Raw genomic sequence first — 27,169 nt, forward strand, 5'->3', positions numbered from 1 at the left:
ACACACACACACAAAACCCCACATTTTTTTTGTATATATGTTTTATATGTGTTTATGTGTACCTGCTGTCTGGCCAAAGAAAAAGCAAGTTCCTCAAAGGCAGGAACATTTTCCATTTTGTCTTTGTATTCCCAACATTGGACAGCTAGGTGGCATAGTGGATAGAGCACTGGGCCTGGAGTCAGGAAGGCTCATGTTCCTGAGTTCAAATCTGCCTTCAGACACTTCCTAGCTGTGTGACTCTGGGCAAGTCTCTTAACCCTGTTTACTGAGTTTCCCCATCCGTAAAATGAGCTGGGGAAGGATATAGCAAACCACTCCAGCATCTTTGCCAAGAAAACCTCAAATAGGGTCATGATGAGTCAGACAGGACTGAAAAATTCCCAACATTTAGCACAATACCCAGGACATAGTAAACACCTAATAAATGCTTGTTGATTGATTGCTCTCCTAAGGTGAAATAAAAACTCTCTGCAAAACAGGCTTCCTTCCCCCTCCCCCCCACAACCAAAGGAAAGACACAGTCACGGAACCAGACTTGTAAAGCCTGAAGAGAGCATAGAGGTCATCTAGCCTTCAAACTTGGGGCCTGCAAAACTCCTGAGTGTGCCAGAACCAGATTAAAATGTAACTGGGAAATGTTTCACAAAATAAATAAAAATGCAATACAATGTAGATAACATTAATTCGTGTTTTTCTAAGTCAATAGGTGGCCCCCATTTCTACTTGAGTTTGACACCCCTGATCCAGATCAGCCCCTCCATGTTATAGATGGGAAGCTAATGGTCAGAGAAGTGAAGAGGTTTGTTGGCCCACCGTCACCCAGCAGGTGTCCGGTGACCCACACTATCCGATCTCCTGTGATTCCTGTGGATGGTTTGATCTAATTCAACAAATACTAAGTGCCTGCTATGATCACCTCCAAATTAATCTGTCATACTTATTGCTTGTATGTGTGGTCTCCCCCATCTAAGTGTGAGCTCCTGTTTTTGTCTTTCTCTGAATGCCCAGTGCTTAGCCCAGAGCTTACTTAATAAATGTGGTTGATGTGTTGACTTGGAAGAGATAGTGTTAAGCTGTTTGTCCTTCATTCTTGAAGAGGACTATGAGATCAGGAAGGTGATGCCACGACATGCAAGTGAATTGGATTTAAGTGAAGGAGGGCTGGGCAAAGTCACCAGCCTCACTTTCTCCTCTGGAGCCATCTGGGTCCAGTAGCTAGATATCAATCAGAATGACTGGAGATGGCCCCGGATGCAGTGCCTTTTTAAGCTAAGGTCTTTAACAGGTCTGGAGGCCAAAGCCCTTGCCATTAACTAACTCCCTGGGGTAAAAATCCCCACAGCATCACTTACTCCCCAGAGTAGAGGGCAAACGTTCCAATGTCCCTCTAGCAGTCTCTCCATTTACCGAGCACTGACTCACTGCAAAGAACCATAATAATACCACCTCAGATTTGGGGAGAGCTTTTAGCTTTTCATAGGATTTTCATATCTGCTTCCTCACCCTGTGAGGTAGAACAGAAACTTTGGCCCAGACGGGTCAAGGGAATTACCTAGAGACCCACAGCTAACTAACTCAAGGGTGGAGCCCAGGTCCCGTGACTCCTACCCCAGGTCCTTCTCACATTGGCTGCTGTTCCATCCGTCAAAAACCCCTAACCCTGTGGCATGAAAAGCAGCAAGGACACAGGACAGAGGGCAGAGGTTCCATCAGCATTCCTGCCTTATCCAGCCTTCCTTCCAGAAGCAAGATCAGCATTCCAGCAGGGCCTCAAAGACCTCCCCAGGCTACCTCCAGGAAACTGTCTGCACTTCTCCATAGCATTTTACCTGTTGTGCTTAATAAATACTTGGAAGGTGGGATTGGTGTCCCCCAATCACTGGACTGGGGATATTTAAATTCTCAAGGGAAACATAGCAGATAAATGTCCACTGCTAAATGCTAAAGCTCAGCAAACCCTATTTCCATTCACGATCACCTACTTCTGTGAAGACGGATTTTGGTTTTGTTGTTGTTCAGTCATTTTTCAGTTGTGTCCGACTTTCTGTGACCCCATTTGGGATTTTCTTGGCAAAGATACTGGAGTGGTTTGCCATTTCCTTCTCCAGCTCATTTGACAAATGAGGAAACTGAGGCAAACAGGGTTAAGTGACTTGCTCAGAGTCACACAGCTAGTAAGTTTCTGAGCGGAAATTTTGAGCTCAGGTTTTCCTGACTCCAGGCCCAGCGATCTATCCATTTAGCAATCAACTGCCTCTATGGATTCTGATGGTTACTACCATTAAAAAGTAAGTACTACATGAAAATCAATGTGGAAGAAAAAATGAGGGTGTCAGTGCCCCACATGATTCCAAGGCTTGAGAAGCTGTGCAGTACCCAAAGGGCACACACATCCCATGAGTAATTAATTGTGGTAATTTAAGAATGGATTTAGAATATTCTTTTTTCTTTCATTTTATAGGTATTTTTTAAGCCTCTACTAAGTAGTTAAGATATAAATACTTATTAAGTTGTTTGGACTTAAGTACTTAAGAAGGGAAATGGCAGATATTTCTTTTGGCCTAGGGGCATTGTGAAAAAAAATTACTGACACTAAGAACCTGTAAACAAGGAAAGTTTGGGAGCATCTGTCTAAGTTCCCCTTCCGTAACTGGGACAGAACAGAATCCAAGGTGTAGTCTACGGGAAGGAGTACCAGAGTTAATTCAGGAGACCAGAGTTTTAATCCCAATTACACTACTAATTCATCCCATTTCCCACTCTGGCCCGTATCTATGATTTTCAGTCTTAAAAATGTACCTGAGGATACTGACAGATTAAGTGCCCAGGGACACATAGACAATATACAGCAAGACATAGACCTGAAATCTAAGTCTTCCTGAATCTAAGGTTAGCTCTCTATTAATTTCCCCAAGTTCTCTTTCTGCTGCCTCCATCTATCTATCAATTAAATGGCTAGTTGCTGCCTTGCCTAGATCCCAGGTTAGCTACAAAAAACAAGTGTGCAAAAGTGGTTTGAAAAATACCAAGTGCCCCTACAAACTAGGGGTAAGGGAATTGTTATTCCCCATCCCCAGGATGACTTTATCAGAAAAAACACAAGACAAGCTTACTCACCCAAATTTTTCAGGAACTCTTCATAGTTCTTTTCACTCTCAACTTCGTATTTGCCGGTGAAGCTCATGCTGAAGGGAAGTCAGGTGGACAGGAGGAAGACAGCAACCTCACACCTTAGCAGGAGACTCGATGAAGAGGCTTCTCACTAGAGGTTTATAAACTCTCCGCGAAGCCTCCGCCCAGCCCCCAAATCACCCCACTGTTCCCCACCCTACCCTCAGGATTTTATGAGGGGCCAATCAAAAGAAGAAAGGAAGTTGTCCTCAACCCTGGGGTTGTTGAACCTACAATTTGGCTGAATTCCCACTGCTCTTCCTTGGCCTTGGATGATCCAATACCTTCATTTGTTTTAATGAATTAGATTGGGATCAGTGTCAATCATCAACCATTTGTGAAATGTCTACTATGTTCCAGGTACTTTGCTAGATACTGGAGATACAAAGACAAAAAATGAAAGAGTCCCTGTCTCAAGGAGTCTACGTTCTATTGAGTGTGTTGGACACAACTGAAAAACAACTGAACAAAAATAAAACCAAGCAACAATACCAACCAACCAAGCAACTATCTACACTAGTGGAGGGTTCTAGTCCTGGCTCTAGCAACCTTGAGCTGGGGCAAGTTATAGGGTCATGGGACCATGGTGCTCTCTGGGCTTTGGTTTCATCATCTTTAAAAAGTGAAAAAACAAAAGAAACAAAAAAACACTAAAATGTGGCTAATTTCCAAAGGACTTATGATGAAAAATGTTATCCACCTCCAGAGAAAGAACTGATGGAGCCTAAATGCAGATCAGAGCATACTTTTTTAAATTGATTTTTCTTAATTTTTTGGGGGGTGGGGTCTTTTTTCTTTTGGTTAATATGGAAATATGTTTTGCATGACTCTGTGTAGAATCTATATCAAATTGCTTGTCTTTTCAAGGAATAGAAGAGGGGAAGTAGGGTGGGAAAGAATTTGGAACTCAAAATTTTAAAAAGTGGATGTTAAAAATTGTTTTTACATATAATTTTTAAAATATAAAAATTTAAATAATTAAAATAAAATTTGGTTAATCCTAAAATGGTAGCATCCTGTAGTATTGAATAGAGAGCCAATGTTAGGGTAAAAAAGATTTGAATTCAAGTCCCATCTCTGACAATACTGACTTTGAGACCCTAAACAAAAACTTATCCTCTCTGAGATGACAGGTGACTCTTCATAACATTGAATTGTGGAACATTTGCTGATTAGCAGATCAGCAATGGTAGAAGGAGCTTTCTCATGGGGAGTTCCCTACTCATTGAAATCATACCTCTCAGCCAAAAAATAAATAAGCCCAACTCCAAAACTGGGTCATTGTAAAGATCAAATGAAAATCAAGCATTCCACAAATGCAAGATGTTATTGTTCTAATTATTAGTACTGATAAAAATCCTTGGTAGTTTTTCTCCCCTACAGGAGGAGTCTATAAGTAATTAGAGCTCCATTGTAGAATCTCTAAGGTCTCCTCCAACTATTGGAAGACATCTTGTCTAAATTCCCATCCCCTAACAGATGCTTAACAAGTCTCTGTTGAACATTCTCAGTGAAGTGGATCTCATTATCACATGAGGGAGCCTCATTGTTGGACAATTCTAATAGTTTTTTTTTCATCTTTCTTCACATTGAGCCAAAATTAGCCTTCCTGTAGCTTCCACATATTTGTCTCATTCTTTCTGATCTCTGGCACAACACTGGGTAAATTTAAACCTTCTTCCATACAACAATCCTCCAGATATTTGAACACAACTCTCATTTCTCTAAAACTTTTTCTTTTTGAGACTAAATCTCCCCTGTTCCATCAACCATGCCTGAGCCTCCTTATCATCCTGGTCACGCTCCAGTCCATTAGCATCCCTCTTAAAATGTGATGTCTAGAAGTGAATTCCAAACTTCAGACGTGGTCTCCCCAGTGTTGAGTAGATTAAGAATGACTTCGCCTATGTGTTGACAAAAGCCCTGGAAAACAGCTTCCCTCTCACTCATTTGTTGGGTCCCAGGGATTTTCTGAACTAACATCTTTGCCACTTTCTTCAGGCCCCCAACCATGAAAACTTTGTGCTGAGAAAACCAACATAGGGAACTCTTTATAATGGACAAAACATCAAGAGGGACTGTGCTGTTCTACACCTGTGTAGGTGTACCAAGTTTAACTATAATGGTGGGGATATCAGTCAGACAATAAGTAGGATTTCCTGACATTTAATATTGTTAAATGGACAGAAATACAACAGAGGGAAATTGTAGCATCTCCTCTGGAGTTGAATGTAAAATCAAGGGGAGAGAGAGAGAGAGAGAGAGAGAGAGAGAGAGAGAGAGAGAGAGAGAATTGTATAGTGGAAGGAACAGTGGGCCTGAAATCAGGAAAAAGAAGGGTTCAAATCCCATCTCCAACATTACCTGTGTAACAATAGACACATCATAACCACTCTGATGCTCCATTTTCTCTTCTTCCAAATTGTAATAATACTCACAGTACTTATTTCAGAGAAATATAAGGATCAAATGAATCAATATATGTGAAGTGCTTTGCAAACTCTTTTTTTGCCCATATCAATAACGGAACTCGTCTTTCCCCCTAAATTCATCCCTATTTCTAATTTCCTTGTTTCTCTTGAGAACCAGATAGTAGTTACCATCTAGTTCTCTGGGTGAACTCCAGAGTCACCCTCCCATCTTCACTCTCCCTCTCCATCTCCATCCCAATGCGCCCCATATCCAAATCAGTATGGAAATCCTGTTGATTTTACCTCCACAATCTTTAATTATTCCATTGTTTTTACTTACCTAGTGACCTCTGTGTTCAGAGCAGTCTCTCTCGAGACCACAGTAGTAGCCTCCTAACTGGTCTCCTCACTTCTAGGCTTAGCTCAAGTAGGCTCAGCTGCAGGAAGCTTTTCTTGCTCTTCCCAACTGTTAGTGCAACTCCAAAAATTACTTTGTACAGTACATATTTTACATAGTTTTATCTGGATTCATGCTGTCCCCAGCTCACTCACCCCCAGCAGAATGTAAGCCTCTTGAAGCTCAGAATGACTCTTGGTTTTCTTTTGGTATTCCCCGCTACCCTGCACAGAGCCTGACATGTTTTAGGGACATTATCTGTACTTGTGATTTCTCTAGTATAGAGAGAACTCCACAGTGAGGGAACTCCCTCCACCAGTGCAAGTAGCGCCAATTCACCTTCTCTATAATTTAAAGTCTTATGGAGTTACCTAGAATATGCGGGTAGGTGTCAAGAGTAGACAGAGAGCAGAACCTGGAGTCAAGAAGACCTGAATTCAAATCTAGCCTCAGACATTTCCTAGCTGTGTGACCCTAGGCATATCACTTAACCCCTGCCTGCCTGAGTTTCCCTCATATGTCAAATGAGGATTATAATGTCACCTCCTTCCCATGGTTGTTGGGAAAATCAAATGAAATAATATTTGTAAAGTGCTTTGCATACCTTAAAGTGATATACTAATGTTATCTATCATTATTATTATTATTTGACTTTTCCCGGGTCACACATCAGAGTGGGGACTTGAAATCAAGTTTTCCTCACTCAAAGGCCTGTTCTTCATCCATTAAACCATGCTGCCTGTCACATAATAGGCTACATATAGTAGCTTCTTTTTCTTTCTTTCTTTCTTTCTTTTTTTGGAGGCAATTGGGGTTAAATAACTTGCCCTAGGGTCACACAGCTAGTGTCTGAGGCCAGATTAGAATCTAGGTCCTCTTGACTCCAGGGCTGGTGCTCTATCCACTGTGCAACTTAGTTGCCCCAATAGGTTCTTAATAAATAAGTAGCGGTATTGGGAAGGAAATGGTTTTGGGAAATACCAGCCAGGGGCCTTCCTCTACCGCAATAGATCAGGTACTGTTCTGTAATCTATAATCTTAGAAAGTAGATAGAGAACACTGAGAAGTTAATAATTGCTTTCTTTCCAAGCCCTAAAGTGGGTTAATGGGCAGTTACGTGGCAAAGCAGATAGAGTGCCAGGCCTGGAATCAAGAAGACTCATCTTCCTGAGTTCGAATCTGGCTTCAGACATTTACTTGTTATGTAACCCTAGGTAAGTCACTTAACCCTGTTTGCCTCAGTTTCCTCATCTGTAAAATGAACTGGAGAAGGAAATGGTATCTTTGCCAAGAAAACCCCAAACAAATCCATGAAGAGTTGGATACAACTGAACAAAGATAACAACAATAAAGTGAGTTAAATGTCAGTTACTATGATTAGTGTCAAAGCTTGTCCTTTCATAGAATTATCTCCTTTATTTTACAGATGAAGAAACTGAGGACCAAAATGATCATAGGTGGGAACCAGCATTGCTGGGATTATGGAGTCAAGTCCTCTGACCCCAAATCCAGCACCTTTTATTCTGGCCTTTATTCTTGACTAAACCCTCTTAGAAAACTGTATACCCTTGGGGTCCCTCCACTTTGTCTCCTGTCACCCTCTACTAAACCTTCTGCAACCTCACATTGTACCTCATCATTCCACTGAAACTGTTCTCTCCAACATTACCAGACATGTCTATATTGCCAGATCCAATGGTCTTCTCTCAATACTTATCCTACTGGACCTCTCTGCAGCCTTTAACACTATCGATCACCTTCTTCTCCTGGATTATCTTGCTTCTCTAGGTTTTTATATTCCTGCTATCTCCTGGTTCCCTTTTTATATCTCTGAACACCCCTTCCTTGTCCCTATTGCTGGATCATCATCTAGGCCATGTCTATTAACCATGGATGTTCTCTAAGACTTTATCTGAGGACTCCTTCTCTTCTCCCTCTATAGCATTTTGCTTGGTGATCTCATCAGCTCCCCTGGGTTCAGTTCTCATTTCTGCAGATAATTTTCAAGTCTATATATCCAGACCTACCTCTCTTACTGAGTTCTAATTCTACAGCACTGCCCTTTGGACATCTTGAACTGGATGTCCCATAGGCATCTCAAATTCAAAATGTTCAAAATACAATTTATTATCTTTCCCACCACCTCCACCAAACCCTCCTCTTTTCCACATTTCCCTATTATTGACAAGGACACTACCATCCTCCCAGTCAGCCAGGCTATTATTATTTCATCCTTGACTCACATTCACTTCACACATATAATCTGTTGTCACGTTATTGTCTCTTCTTATTTTTTCTGCCTTTGAAACATCTCTCCTATATGTCGCCTTCACTCCATTCACATAGCCGGGTGCAGGCCCTCATCACCTTACACCTGAACTGTTACAAAAGCCTTCTAACTTGTTTTTCTCCTTCAAATCTCTCTCTGATCCAATTCATTCTCCATTCAGCTGCCAAAGTGATCTTCCTAAAGCACAGGTCCAGCCATGTCATCAATTCCAGTGACTCCCTATTATCTCTAGAATCAAATGTAAAACGCTCTATTTGGCTTTTAAAGCCCTTTACAACTTACCGACTGTCCAACCTTTCCAGTCTTTTTGCACTTTAGTCCTCTGTGCATACTCTACAATCCAACAACACTGGCCTTTCTATTCCTGCCACGTGTATACCCAGTAGTACAGTACCTGGCACTTAGTAGGTACTTAAAAGCTAGTTGACCAGTAGTTGACTGACTGAAGGGGTCCAGAAGAATCACCAAACTGCAAACTGGATCCATGACATTAAAAAAAAAGGTGAAGAATGCCTGCCTTAGTTTTTTAAATGCACAAAATGAAATACATAGGATTATGAAGGAAACCAATTTTAATGGAATATAGTTATCAAATTAAAAAAAAAAATCCAAGTTCATGAACCTCAGGTTAAGAATCCCTAGCAATTGAGCTATAAATTAACAGCCTCCTATTTGTGCCCAACCTTTGCCTCCAAGCCATAAAAAGGGAAGCCTTTGCTCTGTTCTTGCTGTCCCCACCTCCTTAACTGGATTTTCTTTCCATTTTTGATTTGCTATAACTTCTCAAGCCATGCTTAAAGATCATACTCACCCTTTAAGGCCTAATTTTACCAACTCACAGAATCCCAACTAGAATCTCAGCCTTAGAAGAGTCCTCAGAAAACATCTAGCCCAAACCTGTTCCAGATCAAGAATCCTAACAAGTGGCTGTCTAACCTCTGCCCGAAGACCTTCAGGAAGGCCGCCCATTCTGCTTTGGGATCACTTTAATCCTTAGGAAGTTTTACCTTACATAGTCATAACATCTTCTTCTCTGTTATTTCTACTCATTTTGTGCTGGTTCTACCCTCTGGGACCAAGTATAAATAGTCTAAGCCATCTTCCATACAACAACCCTTCAAATACTTGAAGACAATCAGTATATTCCACTACCCTTATCCATCTCTAAACTACCTCCCACCAAGTCTTCTCTTCATCAGGCTAAACACCCCCAATTTGGTCAACCAACCCTCCTAGGACATGGACTCACAAGACTTTTCACCATCTTGAGTACCTCTACCATCTTGATATACTCTGTAGATTTTTCAATGCCCTTCCTGAAATGTGGTACCTCAGATTGAATATAGTATTCCAGGTGTTGCCTGATCAGGTCAGAGTACAAGGAGATTTCCTTAGTTCTAGACGCAATGCTCCTTCCTTTTATCCTTTTTTTTGGGGGGTGGGGTGGGAGAGGTGAGACCAAGACCTGTGATATCATCAGTGAAGAAAACTCCCAGTATAGAACCTCCCTCCACCTATGAAGATATATACCCTGTCTGTAACTTACAGTCTTAGAGCATTTTCTGGGGGCACTGAGAAGTTGAGTGATGTGCCCATGGCACACAGCTAGTATTTGTCAGAAGCAGGGGTTAAATTGAAAGACAATTCTCATTATCTACAATACCGCCTCTCATACATCTCTTCAGGTAGTTTAATTTTGCCATGGTATTTTTGGGGTTCTACTGTTGAGAACATTGAAGTTCACCTAAAGGGAAATGGAGAGGTGCATGGAGGGTATAAGCAGGCTACAAGACATTAAGAATAAGAAATTATGCAGGAGAAGTGGTGTAAAGGATGTCATCAGAGAAAGGTATGACCAGGAAAAACAATGGCCTGGTCCTATCACAAGAGCAAGGAAAAATTGATGGACAGTTCACACTCTTCACAAGTATGCATGCAACGTGAAGAGCATTTGAATGGTCTACGGTGGTGATTTATGGAATGACATGGACAAGATTCACAAAAGGGTGGGCAGGTATGAATGAATTTGAGAAAATCTACTTCCATAAGATTACACATCTATTAGCATGCTAGGGTCTGTCATACTGTCTACTCACTGAGTTTGCAGAACACTAAAACCTCCAATCTTTTCCCAATGAAATGCTATCCAGCTGTATCTTTCCCATTTTGTGCTTATATGAAGTATCTTCTCTAATGGATTCCTATGGCACATAGTCTGTACCATATAATTTATCACTAAATTATATTCTGCCTTTTATGTTTTATGTATCTGTGTCCTATCTCTCCAGCAAGAGAGCAGATTCTTTGAGGACAGGGACCATGTTTTACCTTTCTCTGAATCCTCCATGATAAAAAGCACAGGACTAGAAACATAGGAGAAACTCGGCAAATACTTGTAGACTGACTGACCTGGAAGGCTAGGATTGGTAAAGATTGATAAGGCCTCTTTGTTCCTTTTTAGGAAAGGGAATCAATCAGGACTAGATCAAGGAGAAAAAGGAGGGAGAGAAGAAAGTAGATCTAGCAATGTCCAAGAAGCATTAACTCAGAAAACTCTTTACCAGTCCTGGAAATAGAGAATGTTGGCCCAAGCTAGAACTGGAGAGGTCTCTCCGTTGTGTCTGACTAGCCATTATGAATTCATGTGACCACAACAGCAGTCATTACTAATGAATTCCTAATGAACTCATTTGGTGTTAATGCAATGTGTAATTCCACAGAACCCTCATTACAGTTTAGCCTTATTAAGTATCTAGTTATTGAGAGGTGGTATTCCTCTAAGCTTATAAGCAGGAGAAAAGTAATTATCCAGAGCACATGTGCCTGAATTATTGAAAAACCAGGGGGTTTCTGTTGAGTCAGAGCATTCAGCTCCTCCTGTCATATCTCTCCATCACCCTGCTAGGAGCTATACTTCCTGAGTCAGTCTTCACAGGCCTGTGTGACACAGTCAGAGTGAATTGATTTCCCTGGGCACCAATTCCCAACCTGAAGTGATGTGATACTTTGAAACCCTAAAAAGATATCCTGCCTTTAAATACTAGAGAATGGAAATGAAGTCAGTGGCCCCAAAAAGCAACTCCTTTCCAAAACTAGCTCCCTTGCTGACCTCTTTTTTTGTGGCTGAATAACCATGGGAAGGGCAGCTAGGTGGTGTAGTGGATAGAGGCCACCACTTGGAATCAGGAAGACGCAAGTTCAAATTTGGCCTCAATCACTAGTTTTATAATCCTGAGCAAGTCACTTAACCCTGTTTGCCTCAGTTTCCTCATCTGTAAAATGAGCTTGAGAAGGAAATGGAAAATGACTCCAGTATCTTTGCCAAGAATATCCCCCAAAAAGGGTCACAAAGAGTCAGACACTAGTATATAGAACCTTGACAAGCATTTAGATTTATGGACTCACAGAATGTTAGAGCTGGGAGGAGTCTTAGAGACAATCTAGTTCTACAGGTGGTAGAAATGAGAGGCAGAGGCAGGTGTCTCAGGCAAGGCCCTAAGGTTATCACCAAAACACCCCAGAGCAGGCAACAGGCTGAATACTCCCCAATGCCTTTAGACACGTCTAGCTCAGGGACAGAGATCTCAGAAAAGGGAGGGGAGAGTCTCACTACACCTAGCCCTTCTCAGATGTCACCTGGAATATTGTGTTTAGTTATGGGTACCACAGGTTAAAGATATTGATGAGCTGGAGCATATCCAAGGGAGAGCAATCAGGAAAACAAAGGGCTTTGAGTCCTATCATACAAGGATCAGTTGAAGAAAAGGGGACTGTTTAGCCTGGAGAAGAGACAAGTCAGGAGGGATCTGAGAGCTGTCTCAAGTATTTGAAGGGCAGTCATGTGGAAGATGCATTGACCCCAGAAAGCAGAACCAGGAGTAATGGATGGAAATTACCAAGAAGCAAATTTAAACTTGATGTTAAGAAAAAAACCTTCCTAGTAATTAGAGCTGCTTAGGTATGAAGTGGGCTATCTCAGGAGGTGATGGGTTCCCCTTCTCTGGAGGTCTTCAGAGACTGGCTGACCAGTGTCTTAGGTATATTGACCAGTGACTTAGGTGTATTGTAGTGGGGATTCCTTTCAAGTAAGATTTGGGCTAGATGGCCACTGAGGTCCTTTCCAACTCTTAAATTCTGTTTTAAGCTCTTTTTTAAAGTAATAGTCTGCTTCCAATGTGGAGAATGTACTGTCCCAAGCTTCTGGGGTTTGTACTGCTGTTTTCAGAGATACTTCTAGGGACCTGAAAATTTTCAGTTCTTCCAAGGTGGTATGATAAGGGGTGAGGTGTTTCCTCTCCACAACCACAACAAGTTCCACCACACCAGCATTCCTCCTTGCCCCAGGACCGCCCCTCAGAACTGTGACCCAGATCCAAGCACAAGCAAAGCAAGAGATTACTGCCTCAGCACTGGCAAAGAGATCCCTGCAATCCCCCTCTGATCAGCCACTCATTTCCCCCTCAGTCTGTGGGCTGGAAGCTCAGGAGGCAGCTGCTGCCACAGGGAATGGGGCTGGAACCCCACTGTGCTTCTCTCTCTCACCAGTCACAGACTTTTCCCACTGACCTTCTCAGTTGTCTTTGGCATTCGTGAGTTGAGAAGTCTGGAAACTGCCACAGCTGCCTGTGATTCAGTCCTCTGAGGCCTGCTCCAGGGTTGCTGCGGCCTGTGCACCCATGCCGAACTGAGTTCCTCTCCCTCCCCAGCGCGATATACCTTTCTGATCCACCATCCAGATTGTCTTGGGCTAGAAATTTGTTTCACTCTGTCTTTTTGTGGGTTCTGCTGCTTTAGAATTTGTTTAGAGCCATTTTTTACAGGTATTTGGAGGGGTTTGGGGGAGAGCTCAAGCAAGTCACTGCTTTTACTCCACCATCTTGGCTTCCCCCAACTCTTAAATTCTGTAAGTCTGATTCTATGATTTGTTCTACTTGGCCACTGAGGAAAAAACAATGATGAATTGGGGGCAAAAGGGGAAATGAGCTGGTGGGGAAGATGGAAGGAAGGAAAGAAGGAAGGAAGGAGGGAGGAAGGAAGGAAGGAATCAAGCATTTACTATATGCCAGGCACTGTGCTAAGCTCTAGGTATACAAATACAAGCAAAAAGATATTCCCTGGGGGCAGCTAGGTGGTGCAGTGGATAGAGCACCAGCCCTGAAGTCAGGAGGACCTGAGTTCAAATCTTGCCTCAGACCAAACACTTGACACTTACTAGCTATGTGACCCTGGGCAAGTCACTTAACCCCAATTGCCTTAAAAAAAAAGATATTCTCTGACCTCAAAGGGTTTACATTCTAATGGGGAAGGACAACATTAAAAAGGGGGGGAGTTATGGGACAAAGGTATTCAGCAAAAGACATGATTTTGTAGTCTACCAATGCCAAGAGGGGAATAAAGTCAGGCCTACCTTGGTCCCTTCACAAAATAGAGACTCCAAGAGGAACTCAAAAGACAGAAGGTAGTGTGGGCCTTTTGTGGAAAGATATTCTATATTGATCAGGTCAAAGGGGTGGTAAGATGTTCCAAGGCAAGGAGGCCCCAGGTGCTGAGGGTAGTTCAGGCTAAGACAGAAATAAAGTCATGATTTTGTGGTCCAGAAAGTCAGGAAAAGGGATAGGAGGGATATGAAGGCAGACCAGTCTAAGTCCCTTCATACAATGGGAAAAAGGAGGGGGCCTCGTGAAAGGGTGGGGTGAATTGCTGATGAAATTTCCCATGTGGAAGAGGCTGGGAAACCTGCGTCTGGAAGAGTTGAGTTGAAATATAATGGAAGTGTCTTACAGAGCTTTGGAGCATGGATAGACATCCTATAACTTTTTCTGATCCGCTAATTATGTGATGAATCCAACCTCATGATTAGTTGAAGTTGTGAAGATGGAACTAGGACATTCAAAAAGTCTTAGCCAGCCTCAGCCTCTTTCTCTTATTTTGATGTTTTCTCTTTGGCTAACTCCTTGCTGATAGATGGCTTCTGGCAAGAGGCAACGAAGAGATTGACTCAGGTCTTCTTCCCACCAAAGGACAACATGTGGCTCTGCAAAAATGAGTTCTACTTCTTTGTCTTAGCATTTGCTCTTTCATTTTAGGTGAAAGAGATGAATTTGGAAGGTATGACTTTGGAAGTTTCAAAAGGTCAGGAGAGTGAGTCATTTAAGAGTTTGGGAATCTAGGCATCCAGGAGTCAAGTATATGTTATTTTTGTTGATTTTTCCATAGGCCCAGCATCAATGCCCCAAAGAGTAGGAAGTGCCCTTAGGGACCCTGTCCAACAGTAGCTGAGATGAGGACTCATCTGGCATCAGGGCCACACTCAGACATGAACTTGGTAGGACAAAGGCTATGTAGAAACTGCTTTAAATCTGATTCCACTTTCCCCAGGGACCAAGACATTACAGGGAAGAGTGTGCTTCTGAGTTATTAAGGGAAAACATTTGTATTTTTATTCTTGTTATATCTTTGAAGTACATATGCCTTTGTAAAAGCTAATTAATGTTAATTGGTTAAATAAAATTAGGACTCTAATCACTTGTGGCCAACACTAGGGGAAGAATATAACCCAAACAGGTCCTGAGCTGATGACACTAAAAAAAGAAATACCCTAATCTTTCAGGTTTATCCCTAGAATCCTGAGAAGGAAAAATCCCTAGGTTCTGGGACAGGGAGCTCAGAGCATACTTGTTACAGCTCCATGATGGCAGTGAGTCTTGTTATTCTTCTCTGAATTCCCCACAGGCCGTATGTGCTGGCATCTACATGTGTATGGGTGTGGTATGTACATGTACAGTGTAATGGGGAAGGGGGGCCCAATGTGCATACAAATTTATATCTATATAGCTTACTCGTGCATATATCAGCTCACATTGGGGTTGGGGAGATGGTGTTAAGTTTTCGCTTCTTGGCTGCATCCGCTTAAGCTGATATGCTGAGATAGCAAAACCTGCTGAGAGTTAATGATCTAATCTTTACTAGGATCTTGTCCTTGGCTGAAACGCCTTGGGCCCAAAGCCGAGTTGAGGTCACTGCTCAGCCCTTATCCTATGACACAAAGCTTTAGAGATAGTAGTTACAACTGGGATGGGGAGAGGAAGAGGAGGGGAATACCTTGGCATATTTAAACCCAACCCATCTAGGGAAGGGAGGAAAGGGTGGAGAGAAGAAAAAATGAAAGGGAGAGGGAAGAGAAAGAAGGGGTGAATCTGGGCCTTGACTTCTCACCTCATAAAAGCCTCTGATTCAGATGCATCTGAGTCTGGCATTTTCTACCTAGTGTACTAAGCAAACATTGAGAGGATTTGGGGGGAGGTGAGTGGTGAGTATACCAAGCAACTCCGAAGGTAGAAGGTATGTAGAAGGTTGTCAAAGCACTCACTGGGTTATAGTCCTGGCTTTGCTACAAACGAGACCTGGGGCAACTCATGCACATCTCTTAGACTCTTTAGTAAAATGAAGATAATAATTTGTTTTTAACTTTTTTAATTGAAATCTTTTGTTTTTGCATCACATAGATTTCCCTCTCTATCCCTCCTCACTCCATTCCCAGAGAGCTGTCCCTTACAACAAGGAATGTTTTTTTCATTAATAAATTTATTTATTTTTAGTTTTCAACATTTACTTCCACAAGATTTTGAGTTCCAAATTTTCACCCCATCTCACCCCTCCCCCCACCCCAAGATGGCATGCATTCTGAATACCCCTTCCCCTAGTCTCCCTTCCCTTCTATCTCTCCCCATCTTCTCTTATCCCCTTCCCCTTCCACCTTCCTGTAGGGCAGGATAGATTTCTGTATCCCATTTCCTGTATTTCTTATTTCCCAGTTGCATGTGAAAATATTTTTTTAAACATGTGTTTTTAAAACTTTGGGTTCCAAATTTTCTCCCTTCCTCCCTCCCCACCCACCCCCATTGAAAAGGCAAGCAACTCAATATAGATTATATATGTGCAGTTATGCAAAACACTTCCACAGTAGACATGCTGTGAAAAACCAACTCTATTTCCCTTAATCCTATCCTGCCCTCCCCCATTTATTCTACTCTTTCCCTTGACCCTGTCCCTCCTCAGAAGTATCTGCTTCTGATTACCCCCTTTCCCAATCCTCTCTCCTCTCTATCATCCCCCTACTCTCTTGTCCCCTTCCCCCCCCATTTTCCTGCAGGGTAAGACAGATTTCTATACCCAATTGAGTGTGTATGTTATTCTCTCCTTAAGTCAAATCCTATGAGAATAAGATTCACTCATTCCCTCTCACCTTCCCCCGTTTCCCCTCCACTGTAAGCCTTTTCTTTTCTGTTTTTTTTTGTGAGATAATTTACCCTGTTCTACCTCTCCCTTTCTCCCTCTCCTAGTACAATCCTCTCTCACCCCTTAATTTTATTCTCCAGATATGACCCCTTCATCTTCAACTCACCCTGTGCTCTCTATCTCTCTATCTATCTATCTATCTATCTATCTATATGTATACATACATATAATTTTTTCCCTCCAACTATCCTAATACTGACAAAGGTCTCATGAGTTACAAATATTATCTTTCCAAGCAGGAATGTAAACAATTCAACCTTAATAAGTCTTTTATGATTTCTCTTTCCTGTTTACCTCTTCATGTTCCACTTGAGTCTTGCATTTGAAAGTCAAATTTTCTATTCAGCTCTGGTCTTTTCATCAAGAATCCTTGAAAGTCCTCTATTTCACTGAATGACCATTTTTTCCCCTGAAAGATTATACTCAGTTTTGCTGGGTAGGTGATTCTTGGTTGTAATCCTATCTCCTTTGCCCTCCGGAATATTATGTTCCATGCCCTGCAGTCCATTAATGTAGAAGCTGCTAAATCTTGTGTTATCCTGATTGTGTTTCCACAATATTTGAATTGTTTCTTTCTAGTTGCTTGCAATATTTTCTCCTTGACCTGGGAACTCTGGAATTTGGCTACAACATTCCTAGGAGATTTCCTTTGGGGATCTCTTTCAGGAGGAGATCGGTGGATTCTTTCAATTTCTATTTTGCCCTCTGGTTCTAATATATCAGGGCAGTTTTCCTTGATCATTTCTTGAAAGATGATGTCTAGGCTCTTTTTTTGATCATGGCTTTCAGATAGTCCAATAATTTTTAAATTCTCTCTCCTGGATCTATTTTCCTGGTCAGTTGTTTTTCCAATGAGATATTTCACATTGGTTTCTAATTTTTCATTCTTTTGGATTTGTTTTACAGTGTCTTGATTTCTCATAAAGTCACTAGCTTCCAATTGCTCTATTCTAATTTTTAAGGAAGTATTTTCTTCAGTAATCTTTTGGACTTCAACAAGGAATTTTTAAAAAAAAGAAAGAAAAATAAGAAAATAAAGTTCAGTATAACAATCAATACATTGAAAAAGTCTGATGTTACATGTGTGATTCACACCCTTGTGGACCTGACCTCTGCATAGGAAAATAAATATTTCTTAAAGGCTAAATGGAATGATAAATAGATATGGAAAAACTAGCATTATAAAAGTATTTGGGTTTTAGTATCATGGACTGCTCTTGTAGAGATTGAGTCTCATTATTCACCCTTCTCCAATTCAGAAAGAGTCACTCAGCTAAACATTTGGAGGAAAATACTACAGTGGTATAACATGTTACAATTGCTTTCTTCAATTACCTAAAGAGCTCTCATTTGGAAGAGACATTAACTTATTTTGTGTGTCCACAAAGGACGGACTTAAAATCTGAGAATGGAAATTACAGGGACACAGATTCCAGCAATTTCAAGCAATAGATTTCAAACAAATAGAGCCTTCTGAAAGTGAAATAGGTGGCTATGTGAGGTGTGTAGTGACCATCTCATCACTGGAGATGTTCAGTGAAGAGAGACAGGACAAACACTCTTTGGGGATGTTATAAAGGGGGATTTATTGCCCATCGATTGGGCAATTGGGGAATAGCCAAACACGTTGTGGCATATGAATGTAATGGAATACTATTGTGCTATAAGAAATGAGGAACAGAAAAAAAAAAAGAAATGATGAGCAGGTAGATTTCAGAAAAACCTGGAAAGACTTGCATGAACTGATGCTGCATGAACTGAGCAGAACCAGGAAAACACTGTACACAGTAACGGCAACATTGTGTGATGATCAATTATGATAGACTTAGCTTTTCTCAGCAATGCAATGATCCAAAACTCATGGTGGCAAATGCGATTCATATCCAGAGAAAGAACTACAGAGTCTGAATGCAGATCGAAGCATGCTATTTTCACTTTTTTGTTTTTGTGGTTTTTCTCTTTTGTTTTGTTCCTTCTTTCACAACATGACTGATGTGGAAATATGTTTAATATGATTGCACATGTATAACCTATATCATATTGCTTGCCATCTTAGGGAGGGAGGAGGGGAAGGAGGGAGGGAGAAAAATTTGAAACTCAAAATATTATAAAAATGAGTGTTGAGAACTATCTTTATATGTAATTAAAAAAATAAAATACTATTTACCCAAAAAGGGGAGGATTCATGCTTCTGATACAGAACGTAGGACCAGGAGATTTTGTTGTCTCTTTTAAAGATGCCAGCTGTATCTGTAGTCCCAATGTTGTCTAGTGAATTCAGTTCTTTTTACCTGAAGCCTTTTGTAGTACTAAAGTACTACAGAAATGGGAGCTGTTCTTATAACCTGCTGGGCAGCTATGTGGTACAGTGGATAGAATACTGGACCTGGAGTCAGGAAGACTCATCTTCATGAGTTCAGATACAGCCTCAGATATTTATGTGACCCTGTTTGTCTCAGTTTCCCCATCTGTAAAATGAACTGAAGAAGGAAACAGCAGACCACTTCAGTATCTCTGTTAAGAAAACTCCAAATGGGGTCATGAAGAGTCAGACATGATTGAACAACAATTATCACCTTTTGGGACTGAGTTTGGGGCTCTCCTGACCCTATGGAAAGTCTTTCGTGCTTAGCATTTCCTCTCTCAAATAAAGGAGTAGAATTCTTCAACACTGAATGAAGCAGTTTCTTGAATGTTTTGTGTAAACTCTTTGAGATCAGAACTTGTGCCATTTTTAACTGCTGTGTGCCTATCACACATACCTCAGTACCTTAATACTTGAAGCATCTATAATTTCCTAGGTGAGGGAGCCACCTCTCAGTCAGGTAATAAACGTTTATTAATCACCTACTGTGTGCCAGACAGTGTTAAGCACTGAGGACACAAAGAAAAGCACTGGCCATAAATCCCAACCCCCTCTATAACTTAATAGAGAGGGTCTTCCAGAGTTACTATGCTAGAAAAATTCATTGTCCTGCAGCCAGCCTGGAGATGAGGCTCCGAACTTTGCTGGGCTGGTCCTCAGATGGGCAGATGGACAGTGCTTCACTGGAGCTTTCTCTAACTTGATGAGATTAGCTGGCACTAGCCCTCTGCTGGCACAGTCCTTGAGAGCCCATTACCGTACAAAACATAAATGTTTGTTAGACATTTGTTGTATTGAATAGAATTAATCCATTAACAGACATTCATTGTCTATTTTATACCAGTCAACACACATAATGAATTGATAATTTATGAAATTATGAAATGGGGGGCAGGCACACCCAATTCTCTGAGTACTCCCTAGAAAAGAACACAATTGGCAGCAGGAAACAGGGCAGCAATCATATTTTAATTAAACTCAGAGAGCGTGGGGGTAAAAAGCCCATAAAAGCACAGATAAGTGGCAAAATTTGGTACAGAGGCAGATGGCGGTGTGGGAACAGGGAATGGGATGATGAAGGGAGGTAGGCAACATGGGAAAGAGAATAGGGAGGGGGAGAGGCAGAGATTATCACTCATGTAACCATGGATTAGAGTTGGGAGCCCTAGTCAGCATGGACCCCATGGAAAAGGAGGAGTGTTGGGGGTGATATGGAAAGGAGTTTGAGGTTTCATTTTTATAGGTTTTTTTTGGGGGGGGGAACAGACCAACTTCTATCTGTGCCACCTTGGGGTTAGTTCATTAACATATCCAAATCAACTGAAAGTTATCTGTAAAACTTCAAAGTTCTCAGTACCTTTTTGATGTTCTACTGGTCTGGAATTGTGGGGGTCTGGAATTTGTCTGGAATTGACCAGAACCCTGAAAGGAGCACCTAGATGGCTTCTGCTGATTCATCACATATTATCAGGATGCAAATTTTGGTTAATATATGATACAATTTGTAAATTATGCTCCTTTGATCCTTGGGATGGTTTGTGCATGACTTCCAGGTTCCCTTTTGCAGTTTTATTTCCTGCCATTTCCTTTATACTGATTACTTATAAACTTATTTACTATACTGACTTAAGGGGGAAAAGTGGTCAGGAGGACCAGAACAAGATACAATTTTAACACACATATCAAAAGTAACATTATATATGAGATACACAATATCTAGAAAACGCTGAGTTAGGAACCCTGAGAGATTCATACATATTCACTTGTATGGTTCCTGCTCTCAGCGAATTCAAAGTCCACTTGAGGAGACTAGACTTTTTTTTTTAACTAGACCTGTGATTTCATCGGTGCAGGGAGCTCTCAGTGACAGACTTTTTCTACCAATTCAGACCCTTAGGAAGGTGCCTGGGCCATGGAGAGATAAAGTGACTTACCCAGACCCACAGCTAGTGTCAGAACCACGTAGAACTTGAATCCAGGTCTTCCAGACACTGAAATCAGATACTTTATTTGTCTCTCTTGGAATTTCATCTTTACAATTCAATTCTTGGTACTTAGTCTCTATTATTGCTGTTGTATTGGATTTCAAACAATCTAGCAATCAACAAGCATTTTTAAAATAACAGTACGGGGCAGCCAGGTGGCACAGTGGACGGAGCACAAATCTGGCCTCAGACACTCGACACTTAGTAGCTGTGTAACCCTGGGCAAGTCACTTAACCCCATTGTCTTGCAAAAAAATAAAGAATAAAATAACAGTATAAGGGATGGGGCCCTAAATTGTGGTTTTATCTGTACTGGGAACTCCCAGGAAAGAAAACTCATTCTATTGATGCAGATCTTCTCCTCTGCAACTTGTCTTAGAAAGTTACCTGGTATTGTTTGCTGTCTTGGGAAGGGGGGAGAAGAGTGAAAAAAATTGAATGTTGAAAACTATCTTCACATGTAATTGGAAAAAAAAATATTAAATGGGAAAAAGAGTTATCTGGAGCCCTGAGTGGTTAAATGACTAGTCTGTCATATAGTCATTATGTGTCAAAAGCTGGACTTGAACCCAGGTCTTTTTCTCTTCAAGAACAGCCATCTATTCACAATTCAGTGCTGCTTTACATACAAGTAATGGATACAACTATACCATAGATGAAACAAGGTAGTATGTGATTAATAATCAAAGCATTGATGTAGACAATAGGTTTAGAGGAGGGAGAGGCCTCTGGGGGCTGTGAAGAGGAGCAGTTTCAGATGAGTGGATCCTGAAGGATTGTTGTTGTTTGTCCTTCATTGTGGAAGAGGACCATGACATCAGGAAGGTGATTGGTAGAATTTAAAGAAGGAAGAGAGCCAGAGGCATCCCAGATAGAGAAATAACTCAAGCTAAGAGTTGAAAGACAGAGAAAGAAAGATGTGTTTGAGGGACAGTATCAGGTACTTCACACTCCATAAGGCACTATACCACCTTACTTCACCTCTCCCCTTCCTACCCCCTACTTCAGAGCCTCAAGATTGAAGTGAAGTCCCCATTTTCTGCATGGCTTTGCTGAATCTGGCTGGTAGACTCCATCCTCTTTATTTTCCAGTAGACACATGAACAGGGGCACCCTAGCCCATTCTCCAGCATCCCAAAACTGCTGAGCCCTGCTGGCTGATCTGTCAGGCTCTGCTGTGCCCTCAGAAGTCAGACAGCTGCCTGGAGCTTCTCTCTGTTCTTGCTGCTCTTCCTGGAAGGACCTCTTCTCTTCTTCTTTCTCTGAAACTATAACAGAAGGAAAGGAGAGGGGAGAGAAAGAGAGGAAGAGATAGAAAAAAAAATGAGACAGACAAAAAGAGAATGAGACAGACAGAAAGATAGAGAAAATGAAGAGACAAAGAGAAAGAAAATGAGACAGAGAGAGAGAGAGAGAGAGTGTGTGTGTGTGTGTGTGTGTATGTGTGTGTGTGTGTATGTGTGTGTGTGTGTGTAAGGGGAAAGGGGGAGAGAAAGGGAAGATGGAAGAATAAAAGAAAAGAAAGAGGGAAGAAGAAAGCAGGAATAGGAGAAAGAGAAGGGGCAGCCACTCTTCTCCTTTTCTCACTTTCTAGAGCTGATAGACTCCCAGGGGTCCATAGAAGGACTCTGATATTGCAACTTTGCCAAATAGGTAGATAGAGCAAGAGCCCAGAAGTTCAAAGGCCACAAACAACACCAGAAGTCCCTCCTGTGCTGCACAAGGATACCCAGCCCAAGAAGTCACTGGACAAAAAAGACAGGTGTGGCCCTAACAGAGTTTCCTTATCAATGGAAACCCAGCCCCACTGTCCTCCCCCTACCACCACCAGAACCAGGCAGAAAGAATAAGAATATTTCTTTACAGAATTGGTAGGCTGTAAAGGAAGAACTCACATTCCTAAATACCTTCCTAAATGAAAATTCACCAAACTTGTCATATTGTACAGTGAATATCAGAAGAACTTCCTTCTAGGGCCTTTCTCTTCCACTCTAGGGCCCCTAACCTCTTACCCTGATACTAATAGCTGGCATTTATTTACATAGGACTTTAAAGTTTGCAAAACACTTTGTAAAAAATTATCTCCTTTGATCCTCACAACAACTGTGGCAGGGAGGTGCTATTATTATCTCCATTTTACAGATGAGGAAACTGAGGCAGGTAGTGGTTAAGAAACTTGCCCAGGGGCAGCTAGGTGGCGCAGTGGATAGAGCACCAGCCCTGGAGTTGGGAGGATCTGAGTTCAAATCTAGCTTCAGACACTTGACACTTACTAGCTGTGTGACCCTGGGCAAGTCATTTAACCCTGATTGCCTCACCAAAAAAAAAAAAAAGAAAAGAAAAGAAAAAGAAACCTGCCCAGGACCACACAACTAATAAGTATCTAAGACTGAATTTGAACTCAGAGCTTCCTGACTCCACGTTCAACCAGCAGCTCTATCTTTCCATTCATGGATTTGGATTGGATTTCAATCAAGCAACAAGCCCCCCAAAACAACCCTTGTCCAAACTGTGTAAATTGCTAGTGTAAATCAACAGGTTGTTTATTGGGGGCGAATACATGCTCAGCATCAATTTACTATATGAGAGACAGAAATTATAAAGCAAAGTTCTACCCTCAAGGACTGGGGGATGGGGTGAAAGGAGGCTAATACCAGTCTCTCTCATCTACTGGAAAGTCTAAGGGCACAAATGAGAGTTGCTATAGGAGTTTGTGGAAGGAAGGATCAGGATGCACTGGTGGTATTCAGAGAAGGCTTCCTGGAGGAGGTGACACTGACAGAACAAGATAGGATCTGAGTAGTTGGAAACAAGAAGGAGGGGTTACAGAAGAAACAGATTGAACAATGGTACAGGGTGGAAATGATCATATGGTGTGTTTACGGAACTGTGAAGAGGCCTTGGGGATCACTAACTACCCAGTCATCCAATTCTCTCTATTCTCCATTTCTAACAATGTGTCATATCCACCCTCTAGAGTTTCACAGGTGGGGAACCTGCAACCTCGAGGCCACATATGGTCCTCTAGGTCCTCAAGTGCAGCCTTCGGATTCAGTCAAAGGGTTGCACTTGAGGATCTAGAGGGCCACAGGTGGTCTCAAGGCTGCAGGTTTCCTACCCCCGCTCTGGAAAACACCCATGGCTTTAACTATCACTTCCATGGAAATGACTCTAAAATCTATTATCTCTAGCCCTGACTTGTTCAAAGTACCCTATCCACATTTACAAGTCACTATAGGACATCTATACCTGGATAGCCCACCATCACCTCAAAACCAACATGTCCCAAACTGAACTCATTAGCTAAACATCTGCCTAATGGCTGTCTCTTCCCCCATGTTATAACTGTAGGGTTTTCTTGGATTCTTCTCTATTACTCACCTTTATTGTCTCATCAGTTACCAGATCTTTCCAATGTTGTTATTCAGTCATTTTTTTGTGGTGTCAGTCTCTTCATGACCCCATTTTGCATTTTCTTGGCAAAGACACTGGAGTTGTTTGCCATTTCCTTCTCCAGCTCATTTTACAGATGTGGAATGAGGCAAACAGTTAAGTGACTTACCCAGGGTCACATAGCTACTAAGTGTCTGAGGTCAGATTTGAACTTAGGAAGATGAGTCTTTCTGACTCCAGACCCAGAGCTCTGTCCTCTGTGACACCTAGCTGACTTTTCTGCAAACTTTCTCAAATGCATTTAAGCATCTTGCTTCAGACTTTTGTTGCCACCTGCCTGTGCTACCACAGTAGCCTTCTCATAGACCTTTTGATGTAGAGACAGAATGGTATGCTGGAAACCAGTGCTGGACTTTCAGTCAGAGGACCTGTGTTCACATCTTCCCTCTACCACTTATTTTTTGTATGATATTGGGCAAGTCACTTCAACCTCTCTGGGACTCACTGCATTCCTCTCCAAAATGAGGGGTTTAGAACTAGATGGCTGTAGGTTACCTTCTAGATCTATGAACCTAGGACATCTCCCTTCTTTTAATTTCTCCTTTATGCTACTTCCAGAATAATCTTTTTTTAAAAAAACCATAAATTTGATTATTTTATCCCCTCTGTTCAAAAATCTCTATAACTGCCTATTGCCTCCTTAGTAATGTTCACACTCCTGTGCCTGGAGTTCCAAGGCCTTACGCAATTGGGTACCACCCTCCTCCATATTTTTTTTTTGCCTTTTTGGAGAGGCAATCAGGGTTAAGTGACTTGCCCAGGGTCACATAGCTAGTAAGTGTCATGTGTCTGAGATCAGATTTGAACTCAGGTCCACCTGACTCCAAGTCCAGAGCTTATCTACTGTGCCACCTAGCTGCCCCTACCCTCTTCCACATTACTCCCCTCAGTGGACTCCATGCTTTAGGCAAACGGGATGACATTTTGCCCTTTGAACAAGCAAGCTCTGTTGCCACCTCTGTGCCTTTTCTCTGTCCCTCTTTCCCTACCTTTACCTGTTGAACTGTTACTAATTCTTTAAGGCCCAAATCAGACATCACTTCCCCTAGGAAACCTTCCTCAGTCCCTCAATTGTTCATGATCTTCTGCTTCAAATTTTAGTATACTTATGTGATACAGTTTACTTGTTATCTGTAGTGCCAACTACAAGACCACAAGCTTCCCAAGGGTAGATACTGTCTTATATATGGCCTCCTCGGTGGCCTAGCACAGCCCTCTGCACACAGTAGGTTTTTCACAAATATTTTCTTTATTTGACCTAATGCTTTCTTCTGGGTTCAGCATAGCACAAGAGAAACATAAGAAAGAATCCTTGTCCCCAAGGAGTCTATAATCCGCTGAAGCAAACTCCTAATTTCCTAAAAGCTCCCACATATAAAATATTTTACAGAGCTCTGTTTCTCATATCATCTTTACCACAAATATTATTTCATCACAGGTCATTGTACAAATTTGAAAACTGAGGGTCAGAGAGATTAAAAAGTGATTATGTCTGCACTCAGACAACTGTCCGGACTGTGATGTTTTTTTATAAGCCCAATGCACTTTCTGTTACATGACCAAGAGTAATCAAGTTTCCCTTGAAAAGGAGACAGATAGATAGATGAATGACAAATCATAAGACAGGCAAATCAAGGCACAAATACATGCAGAGAGAATGGAAGAAAAAGACAGATAAATGGACTGAGCTACAGGGAGAAAGACAGAGACAGGAAGATACAAAAATCAAATAGACAGGTCTTTAGAATAAACTACAATTTGCTCAGGAAGCACCCACCACCTTGGCTCTGTGCAGACAACAGAAATGGTGGGGATGTTGCAACCCTGCTGCCCTCTAGTGGGGGTGCTTAGAAATTGCCACTTAGGCTCAGGTCTCTTAGGCAGAGACCTCTCTGAGACAATGGATGGCAAGTTCTAGTCGGTTCGTAGGATTTCATTCTTTCATTCGTTCATTCATTCATAGGAATGTAGGATTTAGACCTTAGAAATCCTCTCAAACTCCTGGCTCCTACTTACTTCCCTTACATGCACTGGTAGGTCTTCTTGCTGTCCCTTACACATGGCTCTTCTTATCTCCCCTCATTGCCCCTTTACCTCAACTGGGAATCTCCCATGCCTGGAATGCCTTCCCTTCTTACCTCTACCTTTTAGAATCGTTTGTTTCCTTCAAAGCCCACCTTCTACACAAGATGCCTTTCCTGATCCCCCTCTTCCAATGACCTTGTTTTTATTTTTAATATATTTTGGGTAAGGGGAGGAGGGGAAAAATCTGATCCATGATAGGGTCAGTCATTGGGTACTTTGAGAAACAGGCTTACTGAACTGGCATGCTCCAGAATCCTCATGGACCAATGCTCACCCTACATTTACATTTTTTTATATATTTATGTATGTGTGTACACTCTCCCCAATAGAATCAATCAACAAATATTAATTAAGCATTTACAAAGTGCGAAGCTCCTGAGCTAGGGCTAGACGGTTTCACTTTTGTTTTTGCAGCCTGGCACATAGTAGGGGGCTAAATCACTGTTTATTTATTCTCTGATCTAGTCAGGTACTTTCATTTTATAAATGAGGAAACCAAGTCACACAAGTAGTAAGCAGAAAAATTGGAGTCCAAACCCGAATCTATTCAGAAACTCTAAATCCACTGACCTTTACACTAGAGGGTAAGGGGGTCCCCCATTAAAGCGTTTTGTTCTAGTGAGCAAGCTGTCCTTCGTTCCTGCTGTCTCTTTGCAGTGCCTGTTATAGGAGCATGCTGTCTAGGAGGACAGGCAGCTTGGTGGCAAAGTA

The 27,169-nt window shown here is 41.7% G+C and overlaps 1 protein-coding gene across 2 annotated transcripts in view; it reads right to left on the bottom strand.

Moving 5' to 3' along the window:
• FABP6 (fatty acid binding protein 6) overlaps positions 1 to 3,198 on the bottom strand; it is a 9,465-nt gene extending 6,267 nt beyond the window's left edge. For both annotated transcript variants that reach the window (XM_027841664.1, XM_027841662.1), the window contains exon 1: positions 3,121 to 3,198. In XM_027841664.1, the coding sequence (XP_027697465.1) occupies positions 3,121 to 3,187 (67 nt within the window). In that variant the 5' untranslated portion in view covers positions 3,188 to 3,198. The remainder of the gene's footprint in view (positions 1 to 3,120) is intronic.
• Between the last annotated feature and the right edge of the window lie 23,971 nt (positions 3,199 to 27,169).

Source organism: Vombatus ursinus, unplaced genomic scaffold, assembly GCF_900497805.2.
Source record: "Vombatus ursinus unplaced genomic scaffold, bare-nosed wombat genome assembly UNPS02014863.1, whole genome shotgun sequence".
Classification (NCBI taxonomy): Eukaryota; Metazoa; Chordata; class Mammalia; order Diprotodontia; family Vombatidae; genus Vombatus; species Vombatus ursinus.